The sequence below is a fragment of the Akebia trifoliata genome, chromosome 15 (genome assembly GCF_017979445.1).
Source record: "Akebia trifoliata isolate Shusen 1 chromosome 15, ASM1797944v1, whole genome shotgun sequence".
Classification (NCBI taxonomy): domain Eukaryota; kingdom Viridiplantae; phylum Streptophyta; class Magnoliopsida; order Ranunculales; family Lardizabalaceae; genus Akebia; species Akebia trifoliata.
The window spans coordinates 25124912-25142941 of NC_141389.1; the positions used below are offsets into that span (position 1 = coordinate 25124912).

The 18030-nt window shown below is 32.5% G+C and overlaps 1 protein-coding gene across 1 annotated transcript; it reads right to left on the reverse strand.

The window, feature by feature from the left end:
- Window positions 1–5394: 5394 nt before the first annotated feature.
- Window positions 5395–9980, reverse strand: LOC147384767 (cytokinin riboside 5'-monophosphate phosphoribohydrolase LOG3). Its single transcript, XM_086426420.1, has 7 exons — window positions 9725–9980; window positions 8655–8752; window positions 8511–8541; window positions 7807–7906; window positions 6562–6632; window positions 5931–6074; window positions 5395–5667 (listed from the first exon to the last, which is right to left on the reverse strand). The coding sequence occupies exons 1-7, from the start codon at window positions 9842–9844 to the stop codon at window positions 5584–5586; spliced, it is 648 nt and encodes a 215-aa protein (XP_086282546.1). The 5' UTR covers window positions 9845–9980; the 3' UTR covers window positions 5395–5583.
- Window positions 9981–18030: the final 8050 nt, after the last annotated feature.

The following is an 18030-nucleotide window of genomic DNA, read 5'->3' on the forward strand; positions in this document are numbered from 1 at the left end:
TGCACATGGTTTAGAGTTTGACACTTTTAAGGAGTGATCAAGTGGTCTTCAAAAAATATGATTATTTTGTAAGATCCCCCTTAAAACCCAATGCCCTAAACCCTAGACTCAAACATTGCAAATGGTTTGGAGTCTCTTTCACAAAGAGGGATCAAAGGTCTTTAAAAGAAGAGTCGTGATAATCTGACACCTCCCTCTGACATATGCCCCATCACAGAATCGTAGATCATTTGCCTCAGGATACACAAGAATTTTTTTTATGATTATGCATATCCCGAGACAAATGATCTACAATTCTGTGATGGGGGTGTATTTCAGAGGGGGGAGTCAAAAAATCACTATTTTCAAAAGAACCCCTACTAGTTTAGAATACTTGATGATCTTTGAGATTTGTGTCTTGTGATCTAAAGATTATTAGTAATATAATCAATAAAAAAAAAGATCATTAGTAGTTTGGACTTAAAGGATGGTGAAAGGGATAGATGATACCCTTAGGACTTTCAAGTTTTACACATTACGGATTTTATGTGAATGGTGTAAATGATACAAATTCCTAATTAATGATGTTTGTTATCAAAAACAATTTGAAAATAGGTGTAGTAGTCGAAGGGATCATCAAAATTTTATACTAAACAAAGAAAATTTTATTAGATAGAAATAAGATCAATTATGCTTTATAGAACTAAATGTTGGGTGGTAAAAAATTATCGCATTAAAAAATTAAGTTTATCAAAGATGACGACGCTAATATGATGAATGGAAAGATTGAGAAAAAAAAATTGAAAAAAAAAAAAAAACATATTTGAAAAAACGTCAAAGTGATTCCTACGACGATAAATTAAGAGAAAGTTGATTGAAACAATTTGATGTTCAACGTAAGTTGATTACAACCCTAGTTAGGAGAGATATTCAAATTAAAGATCTTAAAAGAACAAGAATAGAGTCAAAAGAACGTAGATGAAGATAATAAAAGAAAACATAAAGTCACTTTCACTAATAAAAGACTTGACTCTAAATATGGTAATCATCATGATTGGTGTGGGAAGAGATGAATCATATTTGATTGACTTTTGTGTGTAAATCTTTATGTATTAAATGGGGGATTCTATGTGAATGAGAAATAACGGTAACTTTAATGAAGAGTCATAGGTAAAAAAATTCCTGTACTTCCAGAAGTTAGATTACAACCCAACTTTGAGTTCTCAATTGCCAGTCACATGGTACACTAACACTAAAAACCAGCATGATTGGTGATTTATAGTTGTTGGATTTGAGTATTTTCTCATCATGGGTGTCTCCAATGGCTGAAAATCACCAATCAAGCTGATTTTTTTTTCAGAGTGAGCAACACATCATAGGCTAGTGGGCCAACAAAAGTGCAAAGCTAGCATAGAAATGGACCCCAGGGCCAAGAGTCAGGTGTACATTGCAAACCCAACTCCCAGAAGTACAAGATCGTACCCTAGAAAAACATGCCACATGGAGATACTATTTTGAGCCCATTGTATCATAGATCTTTGGCCCATCCCTTGATGGATCTACTTATCCAAATTCAACATCAAAAGGATTCTCAGCCATTGGATTCATGGAAAATGAAAAAGCCTATGATATAAAATTATTTAAATTTGTTGGTTAATCATTCATAAATAAGCCTGAATTTTGGCACAAATAGCACAAAAACATGCCATGTGAAGCACTTTTTTAGATCGTTTAATGTTGGGCTTCGATCTTAAATCACTGAAGACATCTTTACTAATGCATGGATAAAGATCCAAATCCAAATCCAACTAGGACTATCAATGGATCTGGGTCGACCTGGGACCAATCCAATAAAGATCAGTTCAGACTAAGAATTGATCCAATAAGAATTTAATTGGATCCATGTTGAATCCATTTTTTTTTTATCTGTCTCAGTATTATGATCAAAATGCAAATCCAAATACAATTAGATCCAAATTAGATCAAATCTGATTTAAATTAAGAATGATGATTTTCTGACACTCCCCTCTGACACACATCCCCTGATTTTTCCTAGGGATACACAACTGCACATCTTCATAAATATGTGCAGTTTTGCATCCCGAGGAAAAAATCTATGGTTCTAGCACATGCCACGTCATGGGGTTTGTGTCAGAGGGGTCTGTCAGAAAATCATTATTCGTAAATTAATTAAGAAAAAGTCGATTGAGATAGCTTGATCATAAGTGACAAATACAGATTGACCATAGAAATTGAAGGTTTTAAAGAACAAGAAGAATGACAAGAGATATAGACATAATTGAGAGATGAGATGCGATATTCTGGCTCGAAAATTTTCACTTGGTCAATGTGGCAAGTGGATTGAATGATAGATCTTTTTCTTCGGGATACACAAGGAAAAAAATCTATGGTTCTATGCACTTGCCAGGTTGACGAGTACAGACCGAGAGAATTTTAGAGTCAAATTATCATTACAGCTATTGTTATACTACCACCACTATTAAACGATTACTATTACTACTACTACTACTACACTCCCACCATACCACTACTATTATTATTCTACTACTACTACTATTATTACTATTATTACTATTATACAACATCTACTACTATTTATTTTTTGCTAACTGAGTGTTCTTGCGCGCACCACGACTAATCTCAGTGAAGACTACCACAACAACCCACCACTGCAATCCCCCAAGTAATCATGAGAAAACCTAAGAGAGGAATCGAACCCGTGACGCGCGCCTAAGCCACACTTCATGTGCTCCCCCTTACTACTAAGGCAACCCATGGGTGGGTATCTACTACTACTACTACTACTTCTATTATACTACTACCAGTACTACTACTATTGGTGCTACTATTACTATAAAATTATTACCACCACCACAACTACCACTATTACAACAACTACTACTATTAAACTACTACTACTTATACAAATTTAAAATTTTGTCGACTAAAATTGTATAAGAAAGTTGAGGTACATAATGACTCCCATAGCTTTCCCAGGCTATAAAGAAACCATTGGTTTTATATTAGGGGAACCCCTCAAGCAAGTTTACTAGAAAGGTGTAAGAATCTTCAATAGTTCTCTTGTCCCGTTCTCATTGTAAAAGAGGACAGAGGTAGTAGTAGTGTAAAAATAATGGGTTACTTTGCAAAAATATTTGTTCTTGTCGAAAACTTGAAAATTTTTACGATTTATTGAAACGGTCATATCTCCTTGCTCGTTCATTTGATCGATTTATATTGTATATCAACTCGTCCGTATAGATGATAACTACGTTTCCATGTTCCTGGATTTTCATTCTAAGAGCTATAGCCTACATAATTTTTTTGATTTTTATGAAATACCACTTTTTTAAATAGGATGATGATGCATTCAAATGGTCATATCTCATCATTCATCTTTGAGATTTACTTCTAACACTCATTTGCATCGAACATACTTACGTTTATCAAGAAGAGAGGTTTTTTTTATCTGAATTGATTATCATTCTTGAAAATACCAAAGAATGGAGTACTCCGCTTGAGTACTCGTTCTCTTTGAAAACTTGAAAATTTTTATGATAAACTATCGTATCTCCTTGCTCGTTCATTCGATTGACTCATACCATATATTCACTTGCCTGTATAGACAATAACCACTCTTTCATGTTCCCGAATTTTTATTTCAAGATATAGCCTACCAAAAAATAGTAATTTTTGTGAAGGACTCTATTTTTTGGGGTAGGATGATAATACATTCAAATGGTCATATCCTATCACTTATTTGTGAGATTTACTTGTAACTTAAACTCACTTTCCACATTGAACATAGCTACTATAGATATGTGGCCTTCAAAATCTTTAGGGAGATTTAAGTTCATCTACACGGGTTTAGGAGTCACTACTATTTAATTAAAGTGTGAATGAATATTATAAAAGATTTTTTAAAATTTAATTTTTTGGCTTATAGTGACTCATATATCTAAAAGATAAGAGGAAAATGTTTACCTAGAACTCTAAAGTAAGGAGGTTCAGTAAAAGGACAAGAAAGGTGTTAAGCACCTTACTCCTCTTATCCTAAGATGGTTACCAATAGATGATCATAAGTAAATATTAGAGAACTTTTTTTTTGAAATTTTTGAAGACAAAGAAAGCTATAAAAAACTAAGGAAAATTATCTATAATTTTGTTTTGAAAAATGAACAAATCAATATGATGAGCAAACTCGTGCTAAAAGTAGGTGTTTGCTGAAATTTTTTGTGAGCATGAGACTTTATTAGAAACCCACAAGGATCTCATCATTTAGAGTTCCAAAGCTTCAAAACAAGTTTATGTGCTCCTTAAGGAGGCTTTATTTATTGGTTTGATTCTTTGGTGAGGTTTATGATTTGAACCACCTCATGTAGGAATCAAGACTACATGCATGAGATTTTGTCCATTTTTAGATTGTTTTTGTTGGCTCTAAAGATTGAACATAGGTCCATAGGAACTTATACTTTTGTTTGTAGCCATTTTAGAAAAAGTGTGTGCAAAGTGTATACATGTGATGAACTTATCAAGAGAAAATTACCTCGAATGAGAAGTTTACTCTCTAGCTTTATTGCCACAAAGAACAGTATTAAACCGTTCCAAAATGTGACTTAATGACCAGGAAAGGTTTTTAACCGTTCCAAAATAAGACTTAATGATTAGTAACGATTTTGAACTGTTCCCAAATGAGACTTAATGCTTAAGAACAATTTTGAACTATTTCAAATGAGTCTCTTAATTATTAGGAACGGTTTTGTAGAAGCAAGTTGAGGTACAAAATGACCCCCATACATCTCTCTGGCTAAAGAAATCCCTGGCTTTATATTATGAGAACCTCTCAAGCCAATTTACCAGAAAGGTGTAAGAATCTTCAGCAATTCTCTTATCGTCACTCTCATTGTAAAAAGAAGGGGCGGTAATATTATAAAGAATGTGGTACTCTGCATGAGTATCCGTTTTCATCGAAAATTTGAAAATTTTATGGTTCATTGTAACAGTCGTATCTCCTTACTCATTCATCCGATAGATTCATATTGTATATCTACTCATCTGTATGGACGATAGTTACATTTCCATGTTCCCGAATTTTCATTTTGAGAAATCCCATTGACTTCAACCTCCATAAAGCCTATCTTGCTCTTGGTATTTGAAGGTTGAAGGCAATAGAATGATGAATGTGAAGGAGGGAAGGGGAGGGCAATTAATTTGTATAACAAAGATTAATTTCTTGATTGGCCAATTTAATAGGTATGTCCCCATTCATAGAATTTTTTCCCGAATTTTCAGAAAAAATCATGGAACTTTTTGATAAAAATATTGCCATTTTTAAAATAATATATACTTAAAACATGTTGTAATTAAAACTTAAAGACAACCAAACTTCCAATAAAAAGGGAATGTGAAGCTTCATGTATTGAGACCATTTCTTGTATTTACAAAAGAAATTTCCCCACCAAGGTGGAAATATTTGGTCATCTAAGTTTTCCTCTCACAATTGCCAAAATGGCATACATCTCCACTATTTCTCTTTTTTCTCTGCACACAGACCCCTATTTTCCTACTTAAATAGATGATATATCACAATTTTTTTGGAGAGTAACCAAGCTGTTCCATGTCCCAATTCAACTTCGACGCAACTCTTTCATGGCGTGGGAAGTATTCCTTCAATAAAAGAACAAAAACTCCATTAATATTACATTCTCACTTTGATAAATAGTACATTGTAAATGATTGGGCACATGAACAATGATTGGAATGTGTGTGTGTGTGTGTGTCACAGCCCCATGAGTGGGTCTCATAGATTGACTTGAGCAAATGCAAGGCAAAGTAGGCTTTTGAGTTTCAAAATTTTGAAAGAGAAAGAAATAGGGCAAGAAAACAGATATATATGCAAAGAATATGATAATTCGGCACTTGTAACTTACCTCTAGTTTTTTTACCAACTCCTTTGGTGTAGGGGCAGATACAATAATATGGCGAGCGCTCGGGCTAATGAAGCCTTCCTCTACAGCTTTATCAATGAAAGATAGCAAGGAATTGTAGTACCCATCAACATTCAACAATCCCACCTACACAATTCGAAACAAAATGGAAGAAACAAACTTTTGTTACTTACAAGTTGTAAACATTTACTTAAGAAGGTTGTTACATTGGTGCTAAACATACACATAAGAAGTTAATCGACTTGTCATCAACCACCTAAAACCCTATCCATCAATTTAAGTGAGTAGTTGTTACGTGAAGTATCGGTTGAGATGGTTTGGGCATGTTCAACAAAGGTCAATTAAAGCTCCAAGTTAACGATCCAAAATGATCAGGAGGCGGCCCCAATGAACTTGGATGGAGACACTGGAAGCAAATATGAACTCATTCGCAATAACATAAGACTTGGCTTTGGACGGAGTAAAATGGGGGAGTAGGATTTGTTTAGCCACCCACAAATCTATCGGATAAGGCTTTGTTATTGTTGTTGAACTTTGTAGGATTTTTTAAGGGTTAGTGCAATTACGTAAGAAGCAAAGATTAGAAATTTTGAAAGAAAACTACGGGCATTACCGGTTTATCATGTATGCCTAGTTGAGCCCAAGTTATCACTTCAAGTAGCTCTTCTAGTGTCCCATATCCACCTGCATATATAGAATAAAAACCGTTAACTATGGGGAATAAATCTAGGGAAAATTACAAAAAAAAAAAAAAAAAAGGGCCAAAGTCTTTAACTTTTTTATTTGGGGGTAAAATTGTCTAATACCCCTCATGCAGTTAACTTAATGAGGTTACAACTTGGATTAAATATAGAGTCGTGATAATATGACTCATCAGGTGGCATACTCAAATTACTATATGATGTGGACAAGTTTGGGAACCGTAGATCTGTACGCCTCGGGATACACGATTGCACTTTCCCATAAAAAAGTGTATCCCGAGGCGTACAGATCTACAGTTCCCAAAATTGTCCATGTCATGGAGTCATTTGAGTATGCCACCTGGCGAGTCATATTATCAGGACTCTTAAATATAATAGATTCGTAGTAGTCCCCTTGCCTCCATGTAATGAACAGGATAAGGTGACCCCATCAAATGTAAAATGACAAGTTTGCCCTGCAATTTCTTATCTACTCAACAAAAATTTTAAGAACTCAAGAAGACTATCAGTCTTCAAAGGAGGCTCAACATTACCTTCTGCCATCTCACCAGGTGATAGTTGCCATACCAACTTTTGCTAACGCCACCCCTTGGTCATGATTTACATATGAATTGGAGTGGCATTAGCAAAAGTTGGTGTGACAATAGAATCTCTCATGTATTAATGGTTTTTATTCCCTAATTTGGTAAAGAAGATCATGGCACAATAAACCCAAATTGTAAGACTATCCCATCCATAAAAATAGAAAAAACATATTAACCACAGAAGTATAGAGCTCTTTAGAAACCCTAATTTTCAGTGTCAGATGTTGATAGGCCAGCCAGGCCACATTAGGGTTTGAAAGGTTGCTCTCTAATCATGGGTCTTGGGGTCTGTGTGAGAGCAAATTCAAACAGTAGTTATCATTTAGTTTCAGAACTAAGTTGCTTTCTATATATAGTAATAAACAGTAAAATACAAGAGTCAATCAAGCAAAACTAATATATTATATTTTGTTTCTTTTCTTGATTTTTTTGCAACTTTTTTAAATCAAACCTTGCTTTTAATATTTCACAAATAATCAAAACATGGGTTATATTTAATCTTTCATAAATTTAGAAAAAAAATCAAGCATTTGTGGGGTTTAGGGATTTTTTTAGGGATTTTTTCACACTAACCAGGTAAGGCAATAAAGGCATCTGACTGCCTAGCCATCTCTGCTTTCCTTTGGTGCATATCTGCTACTGCCTTCACTTCCCCTACTGTTTCACCAGTTATCTGCAAAAGGGTACCAACAAAAATGAAAAAAATAATAATTACACCAAAACAAACACAAACACAATAAAAATTAAAAAATCAAATAAGAATAAGGTTGGCTAGAGAGAGAAAAAGAGTTCCCCAAGGTGAGCAAAAAATTTCCAAGAAGACTTTTTTATTGGGTTTTGTGCAGAGAAGAAGCAATGAGTGTTGTAAGGTGTGGTGGGCTTAATCCAAAATATGAAATATAAATTTATAAAAGACCAGAGAGAGAGAGAGAGAGAGACACTTAGAGCCAGAAGTGTGAGTAATCAAGGAAATAGTAAAATACCCAAAATCTACAACAGTGAGAAAAAAAGGTGGAAGGTTTGAGGGGAAAAAAATGGAGAAACCCCAGCAACCCAAGTGGTGTAATGAGGATAAGTTGATGATTTTTTATTGGAAAAAACTAGAAATTTTAAGAACCAACCAAAAATTCCTTTGTTTTGTATTGTTGTTATTAAACAAAAGTACAATTCCAAAAAGAAACAAGTGTTTAAGACCCATAACCCAAGAACAAAAGAAGAGTTTTTGAGTTTTGAGTAATAAAGCTTAAGGACTTTTTGGTTAGAACAAACAAACGTACCTCTCTAGGCATGAGTGTCTTGGGAATAACTCTGCAGAGAGACACAAGAACATGACAAAAATTAGTTGTGATTAAGAACAAAAACACTAAAAACCCAATCTGTTTTATTAATCTGATTTGAGAATTTGAGGACAGAAAGACCACCCAATAACATGACGACCACCATCATGAACAGCTTGTGAAACCAAACCCATTAAACCTATACTCCCTCCTCCATAAACCAAATCAATGTTCTTTGACACCTATGACAATGAAAATTAGAACCAAATTAGCCCAAAAAATAAAGGAAATATAATGTGGAAATGGACTACAAAGTGCAAATAAATTTTAATTGAAGAACCCATTTGTCATAAACAAAGAAGAAAGATTTACATCAAAGTACATTTACTATCAGTCTAAGGTAGATGTGAAAAAGGATTATTCAAAGACCACTCATTTAATATTTAATATAGAAAAGCACTATTAAGTACATTTACTTCAGGCCTCCTTGTCTACACACACGCGCGCGCGCGCGCGCGCACACACACACACATGTTTAAATATAAAGATTAATGGCGAGAAGAGGAAAATGGGGAGATTCTATGAATATAAGCAGAAAGTAAGAATCCAGCTTTAGTTTCTAGAAGCCTTAACCATGAACATTGAAGATTTTGTTTGGATAAGTCTAGAAAACACAGAAGTAGAATAACAGAACAGATCACATTTCAAGAAAGTTATGCTACAAACAAGTCCAAAAGTGATAAAGAACAAACAAAGAAAAAGATAAAAGAAAAGAAACTCTACAAATAAACCAATTATTTAACAAAAATACCCATAATAAATTCAGAAAAAAAAAACTAAGAAAATGAAAGATAATTACACAAATCAATCTTAAAAGCAAAACCCATGATCCAATTCATTAACAAACAAAAGACGAATAACTTATTTTGGATTTCAACTAAAACCCATCTCAAATCCATAAGTAAAACATAACATAAACACAATTCTAGTAAAACCCATTTGAGAAAAACCAATATCTATCAAAGCCCAAGACTATAACAGAAATTTACTTGTTTTTTATTTAAACTAAAACCCACCTCAAATCCATAATAAAACACAACATAAACAAAGTTTAAGCAAAACCCATTTGAGAAAAACCAATATCTATCAAAATCCAAGAGTAAAACAAAAATTTGAAAAAAAAATAAATGGAAACAGAGCAAAAAGAGCATTACAAGCTCATTTCCAAGCTCAATAGCTGCATCTTGGTAGCTACTCTTCTTTCCTTGGCTACTCCCACAAAACACACAAATCCTCTTGAATTTGGATTCCCTCATTTCCTTTTCTCTCTCCATCCCTCTCTCTCTCTCTCTCTACACTTTTATCCTAATTGAAATGCCTCACTAGAAGAAGAAAAACTCCCCCTACTGTCCTCTCCCTGTTTAAGTGTGACACCACAATACAAAAATAATAAATAATTCCGATACTTCCTCTTGAGACAACTATTTAGTGCCCCTTCAAATGGGTATATATAACCGGAAAGGCACGTGCCTACATGTAGCACGCGTACACCCCACACGCACATTTAATAAAATGGGCTAAGAAAATATTTTATTGTTATAAAAGTTCAAATTTTTTTTTATTTTTTCTTAAGTGTTTTATAAATACATAAAAAAAATATTAAATTGATATTTTGTGTTTCAGATAAATAAAATATGAAAATTAGATTTGATTATTAACATGATGTGTTATTGCATTTTTCTACATTTGTATATATAAATTAAGATTACAAAAAATTCGAAAAAAATAGAGAGTAAAAAGTGCTTACATGATCATGGTTGAGAAACAATGATTCAGGTGGCTCAAGTTCTATCCTTGTTCAACTTTGGAGCTCCAATATGATTGTGATCCTTGTTGATTTATGACAATTTTCGAAACTTATAAAAAATTGTTCTTTTAGATTCATTATGTGTTGGTTAAAGTTTGTGGGTGTTGATAACCACTAATCTATATGTTTATCCGAAAAAATTAAAATTAAAAATAAAAAAATGACCCCATTTCAATTCTCATGTAATAGAAGCTCTTGATCATTGGGGCTTAAACAAACTCATGGTTTACTTGATCGACACATTGTGATATATATTTTTAAATTGAATTAAGATCTAGTAAGGTGTCATGTTCCAATAGAATACGAACGTTGTGTACGTGGTACGTCGTGGTTGGAGTCAACCCTATATGTTTAATCTCCAACGAAGATGTGTCATGCCTACATCATATGTTCTTATAGGAACGAGGGTACGAGACATTGTTCTGGATCACGACTCTTTGAAGTTATGGGTTCAAGTCCAACTTACAGATGATCCACTGTTTAACTCGGCTTATAATTATTTATTCCTATATATTTATTTAAAAATAATTATAATTTTTATAAACTAAAGTATATTAAAGGTTCTTTAGTCACAAAATCATATTTTATTTAAATAATATGAATTTAAATTATAATTAATTAATTATTTTAATTATAATATATATAATCTCAATTGACTCGTCCGAGTCATCTCGTTTATCTCGCGAGATTCTGCACTATTGAGACATCGTGCCTATCTATCTCATTCATAGATGATACCGAGATGGCTCAATCTCAAATGAGATTTGAAACCATGCTTATAAGAAAGAAACTCGTAATAATTATTACAAGGGTATTTATTATTCATAATTAAGAACAAATTGTTATCTAATTCAGATAATTTGAGTTTTTGATCTATTAACTTAGATTGTTTGGTTACAATCGAAATACCTTAAATAATTTTTACCTATAAAAAAAATTTACCTAAGCATTGAATTAGAAGGAATCTACTTGTCTTGCTAATAAAAACATATTAAGAGATCTAATTATAAAAATGAAAATATTCTTTAATCTAAAGGTAAGTTACCGACTTACGAGTAGGTATCAATTTATGTCTAATTGCCCTAAATATAGTTCCTCGAATTGTATTTTCTAAACAAATCAAAGTCAATTCGAATAGATCTAGTAACAAATCTGTTCTAAAACGATGAAAAAGATCTGAAGGTCTCAACTAACTTAACTGATAAAGTCTATGGAAAATACTAAAATGACAAAAAGAATTTAATGCGATTCTCACAAGTCTGATATGGCATGTGCACATAATCATAGATGTATTTCTTCGTGATACGAGTAAAAATTATCTATGGTTATGTATGTATGTCCACGTTAGAATTGTGAGAATCACAATAAATCCTGTGTCACCTAAGCATGATTCAAAGTCTATAAATGATGATATCATTAACCTTGGTTCATTTCTCGATGATAACAAGTTACCGACGTTTTTAAAATTGAATTTATCGATAAAAACAAAAATAGAAAATGAAAAAGTCAAATTCCCAAATTCAGATGTACAATTAGCTAATACCACACCAATAATACAATATCCGTACAGAGCATTTAGTAAAGAGTTGTGCTAAAGTAACATAATAATGTACATCAAATTCTCACATTCCTGTTGTGGAGGTGCAGACATAATCATAAATTCTTTTCACTCGTATCTCGATAAAAAATATCTATGATTTCGTACAAACATCCGCCATCAGCGATGTGAGAACCGATGTACATTTTAAAGTTACTTCAGAAATTTCCTTTAGTGATGGAAACACAATAATTCGTTGTACTGATCTCAAGTTTGCAGATTTTCCTTTTTCCTTGTACACGTGTCATTGATAGATATGGCCTTTAGTAGTGAACCGCGTAAACTATTTGTCCTTTGTTAATATTTCTTTTGTTCCTAATGGTTACTATTGATTGTGATCGATTATTGTACATATAAGTCCCCCACCGTTGGATACAATATTCAATCAATGGATCAGCTGCAGATCCGATCGGGTCGATCCGGGATCAATCCGATAAGGGCCATATCAAGTTTATTTATTATTATCGGATCTCAAATTTTACTATTTTACAAAAGTGGATAATTTTTTTTAACTCTTCAGTAAAATTAAAGCCAAGAGAAAAATATATACTGTTTTATAAAGTAAGATTTTTTTTTTCCTGTTTTAAATAAAATATTTTAATGAGTGTTGATAATCTGACTTAGGCATTTGGCAACTCGATCGACTTATCTGACGTGATAGGCTTGAGAACCGTAGATGTGCTCTCCTTGAATTACAAAAATATGATTTCCCATAAAAAAAATGCAGTTTTATATCCCAAGGAAAGCACGTCTATGATTTCTGAAACTGCCACGTCAGGTAAGTCGATTGAGTATGCCATGTGCCTAAGTCAGATTATCAAGACTCTATTTTAATTCAAAAATAGTTATTTTACTGTAATCGAAATTAAAATGAATAGTGAACTAAAATGGAAATTTTACATTTTTTTTTGTTAACTTTTTTAGAGATCAACCGCTTGTAGATCACAAATTATTGGTTGCACCCAACCTTAGAAAAAAAAATATTTTTTATTTTTATTTTTAAGTTCTATGATCAGTTGCACTTCAATTCATTTCAATAACTCTCTCTTGAAGACGAAAATTTGAGTTTATAAAGGAATACAACTTTTTTTTTTATAATATATAATATAAATTACATAATTTCTCACATTTTATCATATTGGGACCATACCAGATTGAGAACCAATCCAATAGGTTAATAAACATTTCCTTATTGAAACCAAAATCCTTAATCCAAATCCAAATTATCGAAACAAATAAGATTTTTGGTGTGATCCTTTCATTGACATCCTACTTATTATAACACAATACCTAGTAAATAATGAAATTAGGTTATTATAGAAATCCCATTTTGCACTCGCCGTATTTAACAATTTGTCACCCAAAATCCCTAATTCCAATCCCAAAACAGATCCGTTCATTGGTTATGGCACTTTTAGTGGCAATTCCACTAGAGAACGAACCCAGAATCAAGCTCGCCACTGAAAGCGTCTGGACCTACAAATGGAACTACTTTGAGATTGGAATTAAGGATTTTGAGTGATAAATTACTAAATCAGGAGAATGTAAAATGGGGTGTCTATATATAGCTACCACTAAAGAATTGATCAACATAACATCATCCAAAAAAACATCAAATGATAACAAAATTCAAGTTAGTAGGTGCCATTGTCTTTTCCGTCTTGAATGCATTGTGCGAAACTTGCAAATGATGACTAGAAATTTAAGGCTTGCGATAATTCCTCCATTGTCGAATTCTGCAAGACGGTAATAGTACTTCAAACCAAACATCCCGTCATCATCATCAAATCACAATCAATCGATTTCGATATATTCTCTCACATAGGCCTTTCTATGTACTTATCACCCATCTTCATTCATTCATTCCCCCCTATATATCCCTACAAATTGTGTGTGTGAGAGAGAGAACATGATCATATAGCATTGATGATGAAATAAACATAGTTGGGTTCAACCCATCTTCTTGTACCCTCCCCCACCCTCCCTCACTCGACATACTTGTTCTAAGCTTAGGAAACATTTTATTTTTATTTCACACGCTCCCTCCATTCCCCATGCTCTCATCTTTGCTTGACCAAACATATGCTGTCCACTCCATTCCTCTCCCCTACTAATTACACACTCCTCTCTTAAACCCACATTTTTAAATTTTCTTTTATTTTAACACCCCATGTTCCAATTATTTATTATTTATTTACTTTATTTTATTATAATTTCCATTGCCTGGATTGCTGGAACTGAACCCATGCTCGTAAACTAATGTTTATTATATTGTTTTCTGATACCCCAATCCCCAAAAACAACCTTTCTGAGTTTTCTGTCTTTCTCATCTTTTATGTCTCTTCCTACTTTCATCCAATTTACAAGTTTTTTAGATTAATTAATATTTCTTAATGTGGTGTTTAGTTATAATATAAAAGCATTATGTTTGTGCATGCTTGTATTTATCCGTACGAGCATGTTTTATGTATATATGTTTTTATACATATGCATTTGCTTCGAGTTTATGTGGGAAAGGATCAAGTATTAATCACTCTTCTTTAGGAAAAATAAAAATTAGGTATATTTGCTACACCGGTCATTTTCGTAAACAAAAGATGTTTTGGATAGAATTGCATGGAGGAGTACAATTAAGGTTATGTTTGGTGATACTTTTGAAGTCTGTAGTCGAGAAACTAGAAATTAGACTTCAGAAGTTCATCCAATGTCCCCCCAACGTTGGTTCAAAATTTTTTGAATTTTGGTCTTAAAGTTTAAAATCTAAAACGAAATAAATAGAAATAAAACTTTTAAAGTCTGAATTTTAAAGGTGGACCTATTAGAACTCTATGTCGTATGACCCAATTGACCTCATGATTTTTATTATTTAATTGCACAAGTATATTATATACATTACATATATATATATATATATCAATATTAAAGAATTTCAATATCGCTAGAATTATAAATATTCTTTAAAGGTTGTAAGAGACTTTGATGGATAAGAAACTTATTAAAAGAATAATTCTAGGCCTTCAACCTTCATCAATAAAAGAGGATTGACGATCCCATATTGACAAATAAGAAAAGAGAAACAGAACGAATAGAAATGTGAAAAACGCACATAATGGAGAGTTCTAATAAGAATGATATTCATCAATCACTAATACCTAGTCGATCTATATAGAGAGAAGGGAGAAGGTGAGTTTAGAAGAAATGATCATTTTGATTGGGTTTTCTAAAGTTTCGAGGAATACGTGATAGAAAGCCACACCTCCAACGTTTTGAATCAATGACTTCATAATGACACAAGCTAAGTATCATTAACTCAATTTACATGGAATGAATAGTATATTTGAGATATGTGATAGATTAGATTCTATTAAGAAAAATCAAGGTATATTAAAATTATGTTTTAAGATTTTGAATGTGTAAAATTTAACAGGACCACCTCAAATATTTGCTGTAAGGTTTCCCCACAACACTATTTCCTAGTCAATCAAAAGAAAATAATAATCAAGTTGGGATTAGTAGACTCATAAAAAATAACTCATGAATATTAAAATAGTAAAATAAAATAAATAAATAAATAAAACCCTATTTCGGGATCATGCTCGCAACATCTATCACTACTTCAAAAATTGAAAAAAATTAATGAAAGAGGACAAAAGAATCAGATATGCACATTATTTTATATACTATTAGGATGTATTAAAGAACAAAGATTATAGGAAAATCTTACTTGACAAGAAATAAAATAAAAGTTAAAACATTTAGGTTAGTATTTCATGACTTATGTTATCCAATAGCATACAAATAGCTTTACCAACTGTCATGGCCGCATTCTTCCGAAGCGAGGTCGTACGGCGCAAGGGGGTCAAATCCATTTGCAAGCCTATAAAATGATCGTACACCACACACCTGTAATTAGCAAATAAGTAAATGAAACAAAACGAGGAAAAGTCCGAAGACAACTTTATTGATATAATATTAATTTCACGGGATAACACGTTATAAAAGCAATAAGGTGTATTACAAAGCAATAAATAATCCTATGACACGCGGACTTCCACGGAGCTAGGCTTGAGGGCTTCAGTCAGCGTGGGTGTAGGCCGAGGATTCAAACATTTTTATTTACGATGCAATGCTTAATTTACACAATAATTTATATAATTTTCTTAAAAGGATATTGCATTTTTCTGTATCAAAATGAGACCCTCGATCTTATATTGTAAAATAATATGATTTATTGATTCTTCAAAGAAATTGAATAAATCCTAATACAGTACAAAAATAACCGGATAAAAAAAATCCTAACAAGAGATAAATTATAACTCTTACTTTTTTTTTTTTTTTTATAAGTGTAAAAGTTTTATTAATCTAAAGAAATGTCGAGGAGGTTGAGATAACCTCCCCATGCAGAGATAGAAGAAAGAAAGAAAAATATGTATAAAAGAAAACACATAGAGCATCCAATCTAAAAACAAAATCCTGAAAAGAGACCCCCACAAAATCTCTACTTAACTTTAATTAAAAGCATAGCAAACCCAAAATCTCCAAAAACATGGTTTGGGTGGTACTTTCCTTGCCCTGAAACACCCTCTTAATCTAATATCAATCTTGTAATCTTATGCGAAGAAGATTTGGTGTCTTTACACCCTGTTACAATGCATCTATAATCTGACTTATTAATGTACGCTTTATTACAATACTTTACATCCTAAGACCTCAAAAATCATTTGATAATTTTTCATAATGTCCAAAATCAAGTGTCATACCATGTTAGCATCGTCGAATCCGTATAATAAAAATTTCAAAAGTAGAAGCGCCAAAATAGTACTATATTTCTTAGTTGACTCGATGAATCAAAGCTTTTTCGAATTTGTACATTGTGTCACCTTGAAATTTCATCAAATCAGGTCGGCTTGACCGAGTTTCTAATTTAAGATCCAATGTTCATTAGAAGACTAAACCTCTATACAACCTAATTGAAATGTTATATTTAGCAAATATTAAAGTTTTTTGCACAAAAAAAGATAGTGCATGCAAAGACATTATAAAACAAAATGTGAGCAAAATCCAGCTAAGAAAATAGTTGTAAGAATTTCTAAATCACATTCGTTTTCTATTATATTTATGTTCATATACGTGTGTGTTGGTATTGAGAAAGGTGGTGGGATCTGAGTCTATCTTTTTTGTGCAGTTTTGTCTCTGCAAGCTTCCAATCCAAAGGTAAGGTGGGGGAGAAGATTATACTCTAGTCCTACCAACACCCGACCTCAGCCTTTATTACCTCCCTTTCCCAATGCCCATCAAACCCTTGGGACCCATAACTTGCTAGACTCACAATATCAACCCTAAATGAAATTAAATTGTCAAAAAATAAAATATAAATTAATAGAACTTAAAAGAAAGAATATCTCTTGAGCTTCTGCTCAGTAGAGAAATTGATACTGTTAGGAGGCATTTTAGGATATCAATCTCATCGGGTGGTCTAAACTATTCGATCGTGCAATGGGTTGGCATTACCATTTATTTAGACGTACCCTACGATCAATGTGAACCAAATTTATAATCCTAACCCATATTGTTTTGATTGTCTTGGGAGAAAAAAAGGATAGTCAAGAAATGGGCTAAGAGGTTTTCAATGCAAAATTTTAGTCAGGAGAAAAAATCAAAATGGTCTCAACCAAAATATTTTGGAACATTCAGTGTTTTGGGATCAACGTTTAATTACGATTTTGATCAAAACCAGAATGATCGATTGAAACATTTCGAAATCATGACTTTGATAAACCATCCAGTGTGTATATATGGATCTTTTTGTAATTTGATTATTAAATATTTCTATGAGCCATTTGAATATAGATGTCCATACTTACTCCCTATTTTGTTTTCATGTTTGTAGGATACACATGTTGAATAATCCAACTGTACAATAAGATCTCCATGGTATCTGATCATTCTCAATATATTGTAGATAATTTAATTACAACATTCCTAATATCATTAAGACCAGTCAACTTTTAATTTAAAAATTCTGAATTATTAAATTAAATAATTAATTCAGATGA

What these genes read in the sequence shown, in the direction of transcription:
- LOC147384767 (XM_086426420.1), bottom strand. Translation starts at nt 9,844, where the DNA reads ATGGAGAGAGAAAAGGAAATGAGGGAATCCAAATTCAAGAGGATTTGT. An exon ending in TTGAGCTTGGAAATGAGCTT is followed by an intron (nt 8,753 to 9,724) that starts GTAATGCTCTTT and finishes TCATTGTCATAG; the next exon opens with GTGTCAAAGAACATTGATTT. An exon ending in AGTTGGTAAAAAAACTAGAG is followed by an intron (nt 5,668 to 5,930) that starts GTAAGTTACAAG and finishes CTTTTATTGAAG; the next exon opens with GAATACTTCCCACGCCATGA.